Source organism: Pituophis catenifer, unplaced genomic scaffold (genome assembly GCF_029215685.1).
Source record: "Pituophis catenifer annectens isolate HBS135680 unplaced genomic scaffold, rPitCat1.0.hap2 SCAF_1, whole genome shotgun sequence".
Lineage (NCBI taxonomy): Eukaryota > Metazoa > Chordata > Lepidosauria > Squamata > Colubridae > Pituophis > Pituophis catenifer.
This window is the reverse complement of record NW_027256881.1, coordinates 127,222,495-127,239,692: the sequence shown is the minus strand read 5'-3', so window position 1 is coordinate 127,239,692 and position 17,198 is coordinate 127,222,495. Positions and strand designations below refer to the sequence as shown.

Below are 17,198 nucleotides of genomic sequence, written 5' to 3'. Positions count from 1 at the left end.
AAAAAAAAAAAAAAAACTCTGTGTTTTATAAATTGGGCCCCACTTAATTATCAACAAAAAGTAATTTTGTAACTCACAGGAACAGAAATGGATGAATGGGATTCACAGAAAGCAATTTGTCAAAACTATTCAGATTTCTAAACTATAGCAAGACATCACAATTACACAAACTTCATGATTAAGAACATAGTATCATAATAAGATTTATTTCAAGCAAACTAATTAACTTAACTAATTACTTTACTGTAAAATATTATCTTTTCTTAGTATATTGTATTACATAAATCCATGTAATGAAAGAAAGCTGTTAGTACAGAAAAGTAAATGAATACTGACCTAAATGAGCCAAGTTTAATTAGCTACATCTCACAATCCACCACCTTTAAAAAAAAGTTTTCTATTTTATTTTAGACATTTTTTCTTTCTTTGGAGAACATGTACCCATAGTTATCTCACTACTTCTTATTTTTTTCAAAATAAATAACTGCATTTACAAAATGAATGCACAGAAGTTTATACAAATTCAAACTCTTCATAATAATACATCAATTAAAAAAAACAGCCTAAAACTTTCAGTCTAGCATATGATATTGAATTATTATTTACCATTCATGAATAATACAAAAAAATCCTCCATAGACACAGGGAAAGAAAAAGGAAAGACATGCACATGAGGACCTGACCTCTTTTTAGAGGACTAGGAAAGGAGACACCTAATTGAATTAGATATTGTTTTATTTTATGCCTTTGTGTCAATTAAAGCTACTCAGAATAAGTCTCAGTAATTGCATAAATAATGTTTCCAAATATACCAGGTAGAGCCTGATCCATTTCTTGTTTGTACCTAATACTGAGAATTGCATTTAAAACAGCCATTATTAGGGAAGGCAGCCGGAGAATGGGTAAAGGAAGTTGCATCAGCAGTTAATGACTCTAGAACAGAAAGTTTCCAAGTGTTATTTAACTTTCAATTAAAAAAGAAATCATTGAATAAAGCAGCACATAGAAAAGATATTTTAAAAGAATTATTATTAGTACCTTGATTTATTTACTTTTGAATACATGTATCAGGCTAGTGGATGAAATTAAAAAAAAAAACCAGCATAATTTTGGAACTGAGATTCCAATGGATAAATAAAAAGATGTCCTTCAATCAGGAATCTTACCGTATCCAATAGGTAATAATATCTTCCATGTGCAGCCTAGATTACTAGGATAATTTCCTGGGAAACCTGGGCTCAGGATCATGCCAGCCATGTTTGTCAGCGTGCCACCACATTTGGCTATAATAAACAAACAATCCATTGAAAGTATATGAAAGTATACCATAAAAGTCATCCAACAATTGTGTATCTTATGAAGAAATAGTTATACAGTGTTGATGTAACTGCACACAAACACAAAAGTTCACTTCACTTGTGCTAGTAAAGAACTTGTATTGATGCCGATCTATGCAGGAGAACTATTGTACAAATAAGTTTCTATTTGTTGTGTCAGATTTTTATACCTATCCATTATTTTAAGATCAGAAAACTGAACATATCAATAAGCAATCAATATATATGCTGGAGACTTTTTCCAGAATAAAAAAAAAAAAAAAACCCTCTATCAATGGTATATAAAGCTAATTAAAAAGATGAAATTTCCACCATCAGTCTCAGGCTATAATATTAAAATGATCACTATAGATTACATTGACAGAAGGAATAAGCATGTGTATTCTTTAAGAACACTTATCAAATATTAAATCCTACAAAGACTTTTCTTTCTCTCTCTTGGCTTACATTCTTTTATTTGTAATGAAATTCATTTACCCTCTCAGTTTTTATAGTTTTAATATGGCTTTTATGCTGTTTTAACTTTTGATTGGGAGCTGCCCAAAGTTGGTTATAATCTTTATTTATTTATTTATTGATTAGCCCTTGGGCCATATCAAAGTGCAGCGCTCCAGAGACAATTATTACAAAAGTTTGGTAGAAACAATTTTAAATGAAATTGGAATAGGAATAAAACACGATTTAAAATGAAATTAGAGTGAAATACAATCTAGAATGAAATTAGAATAGAATACAATAATTTAAGATACAAATTAAATATGATTAAAATTATATTACAATGTCACCCCTGCATCTACCCAATCAGTCTTAAAACTACTATTAGAATTACATTATTAAATCAAGTGATCTTTCCTGCAATCTACCACATTCTGCTGCACTAACTTTGTCCTTTTTTCCATCAATTTTACAGCAAATTTGGTAATCCATTTCACCAGCTGCAAGTTAGAACCTAACAAACAATGTTGCAAGAAGCACTCTTTAGATTTAAGGGTGCTGGCGTAAAAGATCCTGCCCAGCTGATGTTCCCTCAAATCTGAGTACAGGGGCAGTCAAAAATTACATGGGAGTTGGTTATAAGATGGGCAACTATATAAATGTTTTAAATAAATTAAAAACAAATCTCCACACAAAATTCAAGTTACTCAAGATGTTTTTGTGCTACATATCTAAATCAGCATTCTAGTGCTCAAAAAAAAAAAAGGTAACACGTCAACTGCTTTCTGAAATCACTACAACAATCTTTGAGCATACTTTATTTTATTTTTTATTTATTTTTAAAATGTATTGGCCACCTATCTTACTACAGGAGAACTCTAGGCAGCTTACAATATTAAAAGATAAAATATCAAACCAAGAGACAATATAAATAAAACACTAGTTTCATTATAAAATTACTTGTTGATATTTGAAAATAGCCTTCTGACTCTTTGCAGAAGGACACGATTCTCTGCAACCCGTCAGCTGCATAATTGCCCATAATGTTTTTGCAAATTGTATTACCTAAAAATGCAACTGGCATAGCAAAAGAATCCCCTTTTGCTGTTGGAAAATGCAGGGGGGGGGGGTGTTGAAGTATAAAACACATGCAGACAACATCTTAATTTTTCCTTGTTACAAAATAAATCTAACTGCTTTTCATGTTTCTATGAGATTTGATTGCTTCCCGTTTCAATTTGAAAACACCTGATTATGAGAAATTATTCTTAAACATGCTATGCATCACAATAAAAATAAGATTTTTTTTCTCTCACTGCAAATGAATTGGAGCCAAATGAATAAAGGAAAATACAGCACGTCTACCTTTATCATATAATTGGCATACCAAAGAGCAATGGAAAAGAAAGACAGCAAAGGTTTAAATAAATATTTAAATGAAAGTTTGTAAATCAGCGATTCACAAAGCAATTTAGTTAAGCAACCAGCAGATTATAAAAACCTGAAATAAAAGATTTTAGTGGAGTCCCTCTGTGTCATACAGTCCTTATATGCTTGGCCCATGCTAGTTGCAAGAGGTAGAAGAATAACTGGATGACTCAAAAAGTGAAAGCACGGATACTGAATGTCCTATTTTCACAAAGCCTAGCAACACTCAAGGTGCTCATAACTTGCTAAAAGTTTTGTAGCTCCTTCTCTAACTAGCACATAAGGAAATAAGGGAAAAGAGCCATACTGAGTATTGTGTGCACGTTTTCCCTTAATAACACAACTGCCCCCCCACAAACTTTTCCTATAACTGTGAAATAAGGCCACATGGAAGAAGACCCATGGTACAAACATTTCTAAATTATTGATCAAAGCCAGTGGGAGTAGCTTGAGCATTTTTTTTTTTCATTTTGATTTATATGCCGCCCTTCTCTGGAGACTCAGGGCGGCTTACAATGTGCTCAGCAATTTGTCTAAAAGGGAGGAAGGAGAGAGATTGCCTATGTGGGATTTATAAAATTAGGACTATTTAGATTGTCAAGGAAAATTATATAAGAGAATGAATGGGAATTGTTAAGCATTATTAAAGTATGCCCACTCCCTTTTTCTTTTTCAGCTTACACAAGGTAGGATGTCAGAGACTTATGCAAAGGGGGAAGCCAGTGGAGTGAATAAATATAGAGTTGCATAGAAAAAAAGTAATTATATTTTCAGTTATAAGACTATATATGGGATATTATGTTAAATACCAGCACTGTTTTTATATTATACTACTATCTGTTCATAAAAATATGAAGTCACAGCTGCCAGTTCTTTAGCTAGTGTTGGCCTTCCTATACATGGAGTTCTTCCTAAGAACTTAATGTATCGGCATATTATATGCACGGATGTGTGACATTTTGCAATTAACAGTGTAGGAAGCCCCCCTCCCTGGATTAAAATATTCTTTATTCCAGGGGTGAAATCTAAAATTTATTACTACCGGTTCTGTGGGCATGGCTTGGTGGGTGGTGGTGGTGGTAATGTGACTGGGTGGGCATGGCCAACTTTTTTTAAAAAAAACTTTTAAAAGCATTTTTTCTACAACCTCTTCGGCCGAAGAGGTTGCAGAAAAAAAATGCTTTTAGAAGCCTCTGACGATCAGGCAACTCAGCTGGGATCGTCAGAGGCTTTTAAAGGCATTTTTTTTTCTACAACCACTTCGGCCGAAGAGGTTGCAGAAAAAAATGCTTTTAAAAGTCTCTGATGATCCCAGCTGAGCCGTGCGATCATCAGAGGCTTTTTTAAAAAACTGTTAAAAGCATTTTTTCGGCCGAAGAGGTTGTAGAAAAAATGCTTTTAAAAGTAAAAAAAACCAGCCTCTGATGATCACGCGGCTCAGCTGGGCATGCAGGAGGGGGGGGCACAGGGATTTTTGCTACCGGTTCTCCGAATCACCTGCCGCCATCGCTACCGGATCGGGCGATCCGGTCCGAACTGGGAGCAGTTCACCCCTGCTTTATTCTTATATTAAGAGAGGCAGAATATTATATTTTCCCAAAGGAGAAATGGAGAAACATGTTCTTAAAGGCAGAAAGCAGCCCAACTCTTTCTTAATAGCCCCAGCAGATGCCTGAAGTCTTTAGAGATGGATATTTGGTGCCAATTAAGAAAGACTGGGCCAATCTATTCATGAACAAAACACCTTCAGCTCCAGCTGATGGAATTAAGAATTCACATCCCCCACACAAATTATAAGGACAGGGCATGATCTCTAGGACATAACAGGATTAGCCTACCACCATTAGAATAGAAAAAGACACAAGACTCACTACATTGCACAACCCCCCTAGAGCATCTCAGAACCCTATAAAAATCCATCCATTCCTAAGCCACTGCAGAAACATGCTTCTGTCACTGAAGTTTCCAGAAATCAAATAAACAAAATTCTTCTTCCCAATCAGCCTCCATTTTATTTCTAGCATTTGTCTCCCAGATTGGATCGGGATGGATTTTTCTTCCAACAGGAAATTTCCTCATTGCACAGATATTCTAAGTGCCATGCAAAAGTTTTGGGTATGGCACCCAGTGTGCCAATAACCAATGGGACAACCACCACTACTTTTTGCCATAATTTTTCAAATTCAATTTTCAGTTCCTGATACTTTGTGAACTTCTCCAATTTTTCCCTTCTATTCTACTATGCCATGGTATTGCCACTTCAATTATTCACACTTTCTTTTTTCCAGCCTTGTTTATGAACCAAGACTTTATTAGTCTGTATTTGGAAATTTTATAAAATTATATTTTATTCTGCTCATTTTCGACCACTTTTTCAATTCTGTGCTCCCCCCAGTATCATGTACTGGTACTGTACATGATGATTTTTACAGATGTTCCCGTGAATCCTGCACAAGCTGAATATGTTCTGTTTCTTTGTACAATCTGCATTTTGAAATTATCATTTGATGATTTTTTTTCCCAATCATTTAATGATTTTCTTTCTTTCTTTCTTTCTTTCTTTCTTTCTTTCTTTCTTTCTTTCTTTCTTTCTTTCTTTCTTTCTTTCTTTCTTTCTTTCTCTCTCTCTCTCTCTCTCTCTCTCTCTCTCTCTCTCCCTCCCTCCCTCCCTCCCTCCCTCCCTCCCTCTCTCTTTTTGAGAAAGACAGACTGGTTCAATGTTACCCAGTTTGCTTTTTAAGTAAAGTAGGATTAGAACCGCATGCCTCTTAGTTTCTAGACTATGTAGTTCTTTATCTACTGGAGTAAATTGACTGTGTTCTGTTCTGTCATGTTCTTTTTCTTTGCATTCCACTCAGAATGACAGAGATTTTGGCCATGTAGATCTTCTGCATGACTTCTGAGTTTTCCTGATACAATTTGCATACAAGGAATAAAGAAGATAAAGGCTGCAACACAGTTTTGCATAAGGACTTAAGCAGTGATAAAAACTTTCAGATATATTTTCTGTTTGAACAAAAACAATCATTAAAGAAATGGTGCTATCACTGAAATATGCATATTCTTAATGCTGACTGTAATAAAATTTAGCATTTATACAGATTATTTCATTTGCTTAAGCCGTATGGAGTACTATATATTATACCGGCAGGTGGATTTTTTTGCCCACGCAAGAAAAGCTGCTAGTACTTCATGCCTAGAATGAAATGTGAATCAGAAATGTGAATTAGGAGCTCAGCCATTAAGCAACCGGATATTTTCTATTTAAATGGCTTTGATAACAGCGGAACAAAAATAGAAACAGCTAATTAAACTTTTTACTTTTTACTGATGTTATTCTCAACAACATTCACTTAGAATAAAAATATTTAAATATGCATACCAATGCAGAGAGGAGAAGGATAATTCCAACGGCGAACTGTTCCAGGCATACAAGAAATATGAGAACGTCCCTTAAAAAATTCAAAAACAAAATAATTATGCAACATTGTCCCATTTTTGAAGTTTTCATTTAGCAACTTGACACAATGGTTCTCACTATTGATTTTAGAAAAATCCTTTTGCCAATTAATCTTTCCTTATACTTTATTACCTATGACAGTTTTCTAATTAAGGACAAATAAAAGACTTTTAAGTTAATTAGAATTCCTTTAAAAATGGAAAGTGAGTTGTGCTACAAGTCTTAAGAAGTTGTTCCAGAATCTTAAACTAAATTATTATATAGAACTGCAAAGTAACATGACACTCTCATTTACATTCTTTGCTGCATTACCAAAGGGAAGATTTTTTTCTCTCCCAAAGAATCATTTCAAGGAAGTTAATTTAAAAAAATAATTTCCAACTTCAAAAGTGATTTCAGAATGAAAATGTGCCTTTAAATAAAAACTACTAAGCACAAATTATATACTTTAATAATCAAGTCTTCCCTCAAACAATTATTGCCAACTTTGAGGAGAGTGCTATTGAAGTCCACAAAAATGGCAACCTGTGAAATCAATGGGCCACATACCAGCAGCACCACCTACTGTCCTTTGCCCCTTTGGTGACAATACAAATACAGTATTTGTAGAAATAGGACTTTTGTATATATGACTGTATGAGTGATGGCTTCCAAAAGAACTAGGCACCAATGCAACAAAACAAAACAAAAAAAAAAAGGAAAAGAAATTGGGATGTACTGGTAGGCCTTGGGGTAATCTGTATTAGATTACAAAGATTTTTGATCACCACTTATTTAACATGACCAGAGAAACTCCCTTTTCAACTAAGTTATGTGCAGGAAGACTGTGAACTCAGTTCTACATTGAATAACAAATAATTGGATATTAAAAGGTAACTTTGTTCATTATTATTAAATGTTTGTATCTGAGTCCCTATTTTATTTTCAAATAATGAAGTATTACTTAATATAGAAACATTATCTACCTATAGGTTGAACCTATGCTACCATATTAAACTCCTGAATAGGAGGGAATACCAAATAAAATCAAACTTGGCCCTTGGGCACAACAATAAAATAGAACTCAATTATTAATATTTTTTAATATGTAATAAAATTACATAATTTTTATATTAACTATAGCACAAATAGCAATGACAATGTCCAAAATTTGTGTTTAAGTTCAACTGCGGGTAGAATTGATCAGCAAAAGATAATACAAAATTGTACAACCTGGACAGATATGCCAGGGTCCTGGTAAGATATAAAGATATTGTGATAGTTGTAAAATAGAAGACAGAGAGATATTGTGATCTCCATCAGGGTAGTTTTATTATATGGGATAAAGGTACATCTTCCTTGATTCCCTACAGAGAGCAAGAAAGGAGTATATGCCTTAGGGCTGGGATCTCCAACCTCCAGGCCATGGCCCACTACCGGGTCTTAGCCTGTTCAGAACCAAGACATGCAGGCAGCAAGTGTGTGCATGTGCATGCACGAAGCTCCCCTTGCATGAATGGTGGCCACTTGCGCTTCCCTATGAAGCTCCCATGTTGCATAGTAGCTGTGAAATTTGCAGAAAATCCAACTGAGCATGTATTCACATTTGTAGACTTTAAATTGTATCATTGTCAATAAGTGTTTATTATCACTATTTGAACATTATTTATTAAGGTTAAGATCATCATTTGCTTTGCTTTGCAAAAGTATCTTTTCTTTAAATTTACAGAGAGGTAGTTGTAGTGTTAACATCTCTGTATAAAAAGAAAATCAGAGGTCTCTTTAGTTGGATTTGTTTGATGAATTTTTTACCCCTTTAATTTGTTTTGCTGTTCCCTTTCCCTTTTATGTTAGCTTGTATTTTATTGTATGATGTCAAAACTTAATAAAGATATTATAAAAAATGTAAATCAATGAAGGGTTCAGCCTTGTTTGCCTTGCCTTGCCTTGCCTTGCCTTGCCTTGCTTGCAGGCAGAAAGCTGAATTTTGCTCTGAGAGTAAGAAATGGGAAAGAGAGCAATAATGGCTGAATGTTCAAATGTTTCTGTTTATAGTTGTCATTTTATTCTACATTACTTTCCCATAACAGAGATTGTAAAAATGGTATAATTAAATGCTTATTTTTTTTTTAATAGTCAGATGAAGACTTAAGTATCTAAACTAGGCAAATCAACTCTTTTTTTAATTTTTCAAGATGATATCTCATTGATGCAAACAAAATTATAGAATGATCATACTGGTTTTGTGAATGATCTAGCAGAGGAACAATAACATGTATTAAAATCTTAGTGTAATATGGATTAATAATCAAATAAGAGCAAGAAAGAAACTCAGAAAGTTTAACTCGATGTGTATCTGTTTGAAAATAAATGAAACAGCAATATGCATAGAGGGAGACGAGTATAAAAATATTTTTTACTGCAGAGTTCTACATTATGCATTGTGCTGTAAAGTCAAACTGGCCTTATTAACCAAGATATAAAAATCTCCCCAAAATTATTTGGGAGACAAATAATAGCCAAATGATACATATATATTTTGCATGCAGAAAGGATCAGATTTAACCCTGGTTCACTTGTATTAAGTGATGCAAAGATAATGCAATATAATCTAAAAATCAGCCTTTCTGGAAAGTCTCAACCATAGAGGATGAGATAGTTGAAGAAATCATCTTCACCGGTGTGGTATTCCTTCAGATCATTTTCATACTAATATTTCGTAGAATTAGTGTGATTATGCTAAGAACTGCTCACAACAATACAGATGAGTCTAACTAAATTGGACTAAATTTAATTCAAACTTATCTCAATGATTTTAATTGGCTGCATCACCTATTATAAAATTTGTATTTCTTCATACCAGAGAATATATTTCTTTCCCTTGTTATAATCTTTTCTTTAACTCATTTATATTAATGAAATAAAAATAAGTATGTAATGTTTTGAATGTATGTAGTTCTATTCAAGCAGAGATTAAAAAGTATCAGAGAATTATCTGTTTCTAAATACAAAATTTCTGTATACAAAAGAAATCTAAATACAAATACAAAATATAGTTTTTCAATGACAAAAATATCAACAGAATACATTACAATACCTATTTCTGCTAAAACTACCAGATCTGAATTCCAAAACCAGTTGATAAAAACAGAATGATCTGCCAACCAATGATCATTCAGATGTTAGCATCCCAGATATGGTAGCCCAAACTTTATATCCAAGGATGTAAAACGCAAGAAATATATATATATATATATATATATACCATTTTAAAAAGAGTACAGGTACCTGCAATGTATATCCTGGCTCACACTGAAATGATAAAACATCATTCACCATATATCTATCACCAATTTTAAATCCATTGCTAGGAATTACAGGTTCTGGGCAGGAAGCAAGACCTACAGCTAAAATAAATAAAAGGGGGGGAAAAAAGTACATTAAGATCATATTGCTTTGGTTTTATTGCTTATATCTTGATTATCTAATTACTGTACAAATTTTAAAACAGGAAGTTCTCAACAGTGATTAATAATCCAAAATGAAAAGAAGATTCAAGAGGGTAGCAGAAAGGAAGCATAGGATTTTAAAAATTCTTTTTACAGCAATTTACTACTAGTCTTTCAAACTGAAGCAATTATGAATATGATGACACAAAACTGAATTTAAAATATAATGATATAGTAAATCAAGTGATCTCAGAACAAAAATGAAAGAATTAGTCTTTATACTTTAAATATACCATTGGTTGCATGCATGGGCAAATCTCTCAATATGATAAAATAGGTTCTCCGTTGATGATTTGTTTCAGAATGAACTGAGTTTTAAAATGAAAAATAAATAGAGCTAACAAAGGCTTAGGGCAGAACAAGATGAGGAATTCTTTAGAGCACATGCTTTACATACTGTACTTCCTATTCATAACTTATGAATAGCAAGTGCTGTTTTCAAGGGTAACATGCCTTCCTTGTATAGGAAATTGCTTACTGCATGCTCTTCACAGGTCAGCTCACTCTTTTGGCACAGGACATAAAACTCATTAATGTCAATATTGATAACTCTCCTGGTGATCTCATCCCAGTTCCAGCTTATTAAATATTTCTGCCACTCCAGGTCTAGCACTAGGCATTCATCTATATATGTCATTACTGTGACCTGTAATATTTTTCTGGCATCACTGCCATCAATGACAAGAAAGCTCACAGCAGTGCCATCTTGTTAATAGTTCTAAAAGTGTATTAGTATAGACTACATTTCACTTTCACTTTAATAAAGATAAAATTCCCTGGACAAAATGTGATGCACTATTAAAAAAGCCTGTGCCTTCTATTTTATAGATGATTATGTATTATAATTTACATTCATTTTTACATCATGATTGTAAATAATACAATCCTGTTGTTTAGAAATACTCAAAATATAAAAAAAACTTCTGCTGTACTAAATATAGAGCATACATATAGAACCCAAAGAAGGGTATATAGCTACATAGATCAGGGGTGTCAAACTGGTGGCCCATGGGATGCATCATGTACAGGACATGCCCTCCCCAGCTCTGTGAAAGGGAAAAAAAACAATGTGACAGCAATGTGACATGGCGAGTTTGACACCCGTGATATGAATGAATGAAAGTTTGACACCCATCACATCAATGAATGAATATATGTATATGTGTATATGTGTGTGTGTGTGTGTATACATACACACACCCACACCCACACCCACCCATACACACACATATATATAATTTTAATGCAGAATGCATTCTTTCTAAGTATCACAAGATGGCAATGTTTAATGGAGGGAACCTGGAACAGACTTAATCCAGACAAGACCGAGTGGCTGTGGGTATTGCCTCCTAAAGACTATGTTGACTGTCCATCCTTGGTTCTGGGTGGGGGGGGAGAGAAATTGTCCCCTTCAGAACGGGTTCGCAATTTGGGTGTCCTCCTAGACTCACAGCTAAGATTAGAGCAACATCTGACAGCTGTGTCTAGGGGGACCTTTGCACAGGTTCGCCTGGTGCACCAATTGCGACCCTACTTGGATCAGGAGGCTCTCCTCACGGTCACTCATGCCCCTGTCACCTCACAGTTAGATTATTGCAACGCGCTCTACATGGGGTTACCCTGGAAAAGTGTTCGGAGCCTACAGTTGGTCCAGAACGCAGCTGCGCGAGCTGTCGTGGGTGCACCTAGGTACACCCCCATTACATCAATTCTCGTGAGTTGCACTGGCTCCCTATTGGTCTCCGGTCACAATTCAAGGTGTTGGTTATTACCTTTAAAGCCCTACATGGCTCAGGGCCAGGGTATCTTCGAGACTGCCTTCTACCGCATAACTCCCAACGACCGGTAAGATCCCACAGAGTTGGTCTCCTCCGGGTCCCGTCAGCTAAACAATGCCGGCTGGTGGGCCCATGGAGGAGGGCCTTCTCTGTGGCTGCCCCAGCTCTCTGGAACCAATTACCTTCTGAGGTCTGGACCATCCCCACCCTATTGGCCTTCTGAAAAGCGGCGAAGACCTGGTTTTTCCGACAGGCCTGGGGCCGTTGATCTTGCTCTTGCGATCCGGCGAGATCTGGCCATGAATGGTGTGAATGAGTTTTAATGTTTTTAATGTTTTTAATTCTTAAATGTTTTTATAATGATTTTAAATGCATTGTGAGCTGCCCTGAGTCTTCGGAGAGGGGCGGCATACAAATTGAATTAATAAATAATAAATAATAAATAAAAACATTATTCTAGTCCAAACCTGGGCATTTTATTGCCTGCGGGTCACATCCGGCCAGCAGGCAGTCCCAGACTGGCCCTTGGCATCAGCAGGATCGGTGAGGGGATTGGGGCAGCAGCAGATTGGTGGCAGGGCAGAAGCAGCATCAGGAGTGGGATGCAGCAATGGAGGATGGGGTGGCAACAACAGCAGTGGCCCTCCGTAACAGTCCCAGTTTCTCATGTAGCCCCTTGGGAAAATTAATTGTGCAACCCTGTTCTAATCCCACCTTGGCATAAAGCCAGCTGCATAATATTGGACTGGTCAGTCCTTCTCAGTCCTAGGAAGGAGACAGGACAAACCACTTTTGAAAAACCTTGCCAAGAAAACTCCAGAAACTACTTCAGGCAGTCTCTAGGAGACAACAGTGACTTGAAGATACAAATATACATAGATATATACACCCACACACGCAGAAACCCACAAACCAACACTATGTATTCATACTCATGTTTGGGTATATCAGCACATATAAATGATATATATTCATATAAAGTTTGTAACCTTATATAATCACAATTGCATATATTTATAAAGTCTTAATTATCTTACTGTCTTTTTGAGACATGAATTTAATTAATTCTTCTATTAATCTAATTGGGCGTTTCCGCCACTAATGATGGCTTGTAGCATGGAAAACAATCTGATTATATGGTTGACATCTTACACTAAATAAAAGGTGTCTATCATAATCATAAAAATAGCATTACCATTGCTATCAGTCACATAATTATAAATGAATGAATACACCTACCCACAGCACCCACACACAAATGGACATTAAATATGTCAGTGTGTTTTTAACTGCATAAGCATTTAGGAATTGAGTTATAGCGATACTATCTATAGAGGGGAGATCAGATTCATATCACAGCACATTTAGAATGTATTTCTACCATTGCTAAGGTGAAACATATTCTAGATTGTGTTGAAGAAATGGTAAATAATGTCTGGCCTTCACTATATCTCCCCACATCCATCACTATTAACCCTCCTGACTGGGTCACATTTGAAAGGCAACATGTTTTACATCCCTAGATCTAAAACATAGATCTCTACTGGCAATATAGATAAGATGTTTTATATCTCTCTCTATCTCAACATTAGGTGAGGATAAAAATAATTTATTCTGCTCCTTTTCAGATAAAGTTTCCAAATATATTTCACCTTTAGAATTAAAAAAGGGGGGAAAAATATTGACCAAGGATTAAGAAGGACCTAGTGCTTTTGCCGTAGACCAATGATGGCTAACCTTTTTGCCGTCGCATGCCAAAAGTGGGGGGGAGTGCGGGAGGTCACGCACGTGTGTGCCCACACCCAAAGTTCAATGCCCTGTCCCGCCATGTATGCGCCCCACGCTCCCCTCACTTTTGTCACACAATGGCAAAAAGGTTATTGATGGGTCTGGTAGGCCCATTTTTCACCCTTCCCAGGTCCCAGAGGCTTTCTTGGAGCCTGGAGAGGGCAAAAACAGCCTCCCCCTCACGGAGGCCCTCCAGAGGCTGGACACAGCCCATTTCCTGACTTCCCGCGGGCCCGGAAGGCCTGAAAATCAACTGGCCAGCACACACATGCGTGCTGGAGCTGACCTAGGGCACCTGTGGCATGCGTGCCATAGGTTCGCCATCACAGCCATAGACAGTATCTATAAGTTATAGATACTGTCTATAGAGGTGGGCTGCTGCTGGTTTGGACCGGTTCGTCCAAACCGGTTGTTCCAATTCTGCGCGGTTCAGAGAACTGGAAAATCGAACCACTGGCTGGCCCTGTCCCCACCCATTTTTCAGGCCATTTTTCTGACCATTTTCAGGCCCTTTTCAGCTGTTTTTCAGGTGAAAGCCTGAAAACGGCCTGAAAATGGCAAATACATCTTTCCTCTTCTGAGTCGATGAGAACAAGCCTAATCCAGTGAACAGAAACCATTTGCTTCTGTTTAGCATGACCAACTTTTTTCCATGTTGAAGAAAATCCTCTAAATCACATTTTCTTGCAACCTAAAACTTTAACATGTGAGCAAGTCATGTTTCAAAGACCTGAGTGGCAAATGTGAGAAATCTTTTTTCACCTTCTATCTATGTATCAGTGCAATGCTTTGCATTTGGGGAAAAGACTTTGAGATGCTATAGTGACTGTATCCAGTGACACAGGACAGGACAGGAGAGGACAGAACAGAACAGAATACTTTATTTGGTCAAGTATGATTAGACACACAAGGAATTTGTCTCTGGTGCATAAGACATGGTGATAGCAATAAAGATTTTTTTTCCAGATTTTACAAGGCTTGAAGAGTAAAAATGGAGTCAGCTATTGCATCCTTTATTTACCATGTACCAATTCTTCCCCTTCCCTGGTCTCCAACATCTAAAAATTGCATCATTCAAAAGTAAGAGCTTCATTGCTCAATTTCAGCAGCAAGCTATTTTTGGAGCTGTAAAATGGGAACTGGTGGATGGAAATGGTCTTCTACCCCAGACTTAAATCTCAAAAAGTTAATATATGATTGGGAGCCACACAGAGTTGGTTAAAAGATGGATGGCATTAATTTATGTTTAATTTATGATTTATGTTTTAAATAAATAAATGACTGATTAACAATACACAGACATATTTATTTCCTTTCCTCATAACATCTTTATAAGGCTTTAGAGGGCTTTCATAAAGTCAAGATTGCACAGTTTGCTAACTCGAGGCTAGGCTATGACAGCCCTTGAATCTGGTCTGAACATAGTATGAAATTTACATTCCAGAGATAAACTTAATTGTCAAAAAAAAAGGGCGCGGCAAACTGATATTATGATTAGAAACAAGAAAGGGACAAAAAAGGGGAATTGGAAAAAGACTAATTTTGTTTTCTTTCTTGCCTACTATTATGGGGCACATTTGTATATAAACATCTATTCATGACATCAGAATGAGGAAACTTGGTTGTGACATCATGACTTAAGCTCCACTCCACATCATAACATACATTTGATCAGTTGCCTCATTAAGGATTCCTGCCAATGAAGCAGTGGTGCAATATGAATGGAAGTCTTTCTTGGAAACTTTTCTTCATTATTATTTTTTTTTCTTCCTTATACATTTTTGATCTGTCATCTCCACTGAAATAGAGCTGTATACCCTTTCAAATGCTGCGAGACAGATTAAATGAAGTTGAAAAAAAGTCTCTGAGGACGTGATTCAAATATTCAGTAATCTTTTTTATCATTCTAGTGTAACGTATTATTGCATACTAGTTGAATGGATTAAATCTTGCACTAGTTATTGATTTCTCCTTACACTATACAGGAAAAGTATTTTGAATCTCTTTGATCAATTAAATGAATATATTCAATCAATTATACAAGCCATGAAAAAGAGAAATACATAGATAGTGAAACTATTGTGACTAAATTGTTGGAGGGATGAAACTGATTTAAAGAAGTCACCCAGGGAGAGGACAGGGTACAAGAAATATTCTAAGCATAAGTCACAATATCATTGCAAAGAGTACTTCAAACTAATTTGCCTCCATTTTAATCTTCAGATTATATTCAAACCAAAGTATGCTAACATCCATCAAAGGAATTGAATGCTACTGCATTTTCCAAACTGCTTTCTATGCAGCCAGCTGCCTGATTGTATTATTATCCTTTACCCACACTGTAAACATTTTATTTATACATAGAGATACCAAAAAACTAATAAGGTTTTGTTCTGCATAATGTTTCTATGCATTCAGAAACAGAGTTATCAGAAATAGATGGCTGTCTAATACTTTGCTAAATATTTCCAATGAATGTAAGTGCTACTTATAGCAGGATTCACTATAAAGTATTGTGCATTAGGATTGGAAATATAAATTTATAAATAGTTTCAATATCAAAATTACTTAAGTCTTGTTCTCACTCTCACACAGTATCATCTATCTGTACTATGCTCATAGACTACTAATACCCCATGCTCTCACACATTCATACAATGTTCCTACTTGTAGAAAAGCAAAACAGAAAATGTTTGCTAATTCCCCAAAATCTACAGCTTCATTTCAGAAAATATTTTCCTGAAGATTGAAGAACAGCATGTAGAGTGACAGAGAGGCTATGGCAAGGACAATTGGTAAAACTGCCTCCTCCTCTCTTCTTCCAACAGAAACCTCTGTTGAACTAGAGATTCTTGAGTAATTAGAAAGGTATTTCATGTACAAAAAAAGAATTCAGGATATAGCCCAGTTGGATTTATTCATTGCATTTTTTACCAGTAGTAACAAAGCATTCACTATAAGTAAATAAATATACCAGCTATTAGCTATAAAAGTAAATTGTATGCTCTGGCTAACCTTTTTGTCATCGCATGCCAGAAAGGGGGGGGTCATGCGTGTGCCCACACCCATAATTCTATGTGTTCCACCCCTGCACATGCGTGTGTGAACCCCCTCCCCCCGTTCCCGGCATGTGATGACCCGGTAGGCCCATTTTTCTCTCTCACCAGGCTCCAGAGCCTCTCTATGATTCTGGGGAGGGTGAAAATGGCCTTCCCCACCCCGTCGGAGGCCTTCCGGAGGCCAGAAACGGCTCATTTTCCAATTTCCGGTTGGACAGGAAGTAACTTTTTTGCTGTCCCCAGCCTCCAGAGACTCCTAGAGAGGTTCGCCATCACAGCTCTATATTATAAACTCAGACCAAGAGAGGAGTGATGTATAATTTTGAGTATTTTCATAAAATCTACAGGTTTTTTCTAGTTTGTACAGAAATGAAAAAAGGCATTTGTTGAAAAGCCCCAAATTTTATATTTCTGCCTTTGTTTTC

The 17,198-nt window shown here is 35.9% G+C and overlaps 1 protein-coding gene across 1 annotated transcript in view; it reads right to left on the bottom strand.

Annotated features, from left to right (window-relative positions):
- Nucleotides 1-17,198, bottom strand: part of CSMD1 (CUB and Sushi multiple domains 1) — a 1,157,523-nt gene that overhangs the window by 102,214 nt on the left and 1,038,111 nt on the right. Inside the window, exons 38-40 of the mRNA XM_070954938.1 lie at nt 9,928-10,046; nt 6,583-6,652; nt 1,167-1,283 (exon numbers count right to left, since the gene is read on the bottom strand). Coding sequence (XP_070811039.1) covers nt 1,167-1,283; nt 6,583-6,652; nt 9,928-10,046 — 306 coding nt within the window. The remainder of the gene's footprint in view (nt 1-1,166; nt 1,284-6,582; nt 6,653-9,927; nt 10,047-17,198) is intronic.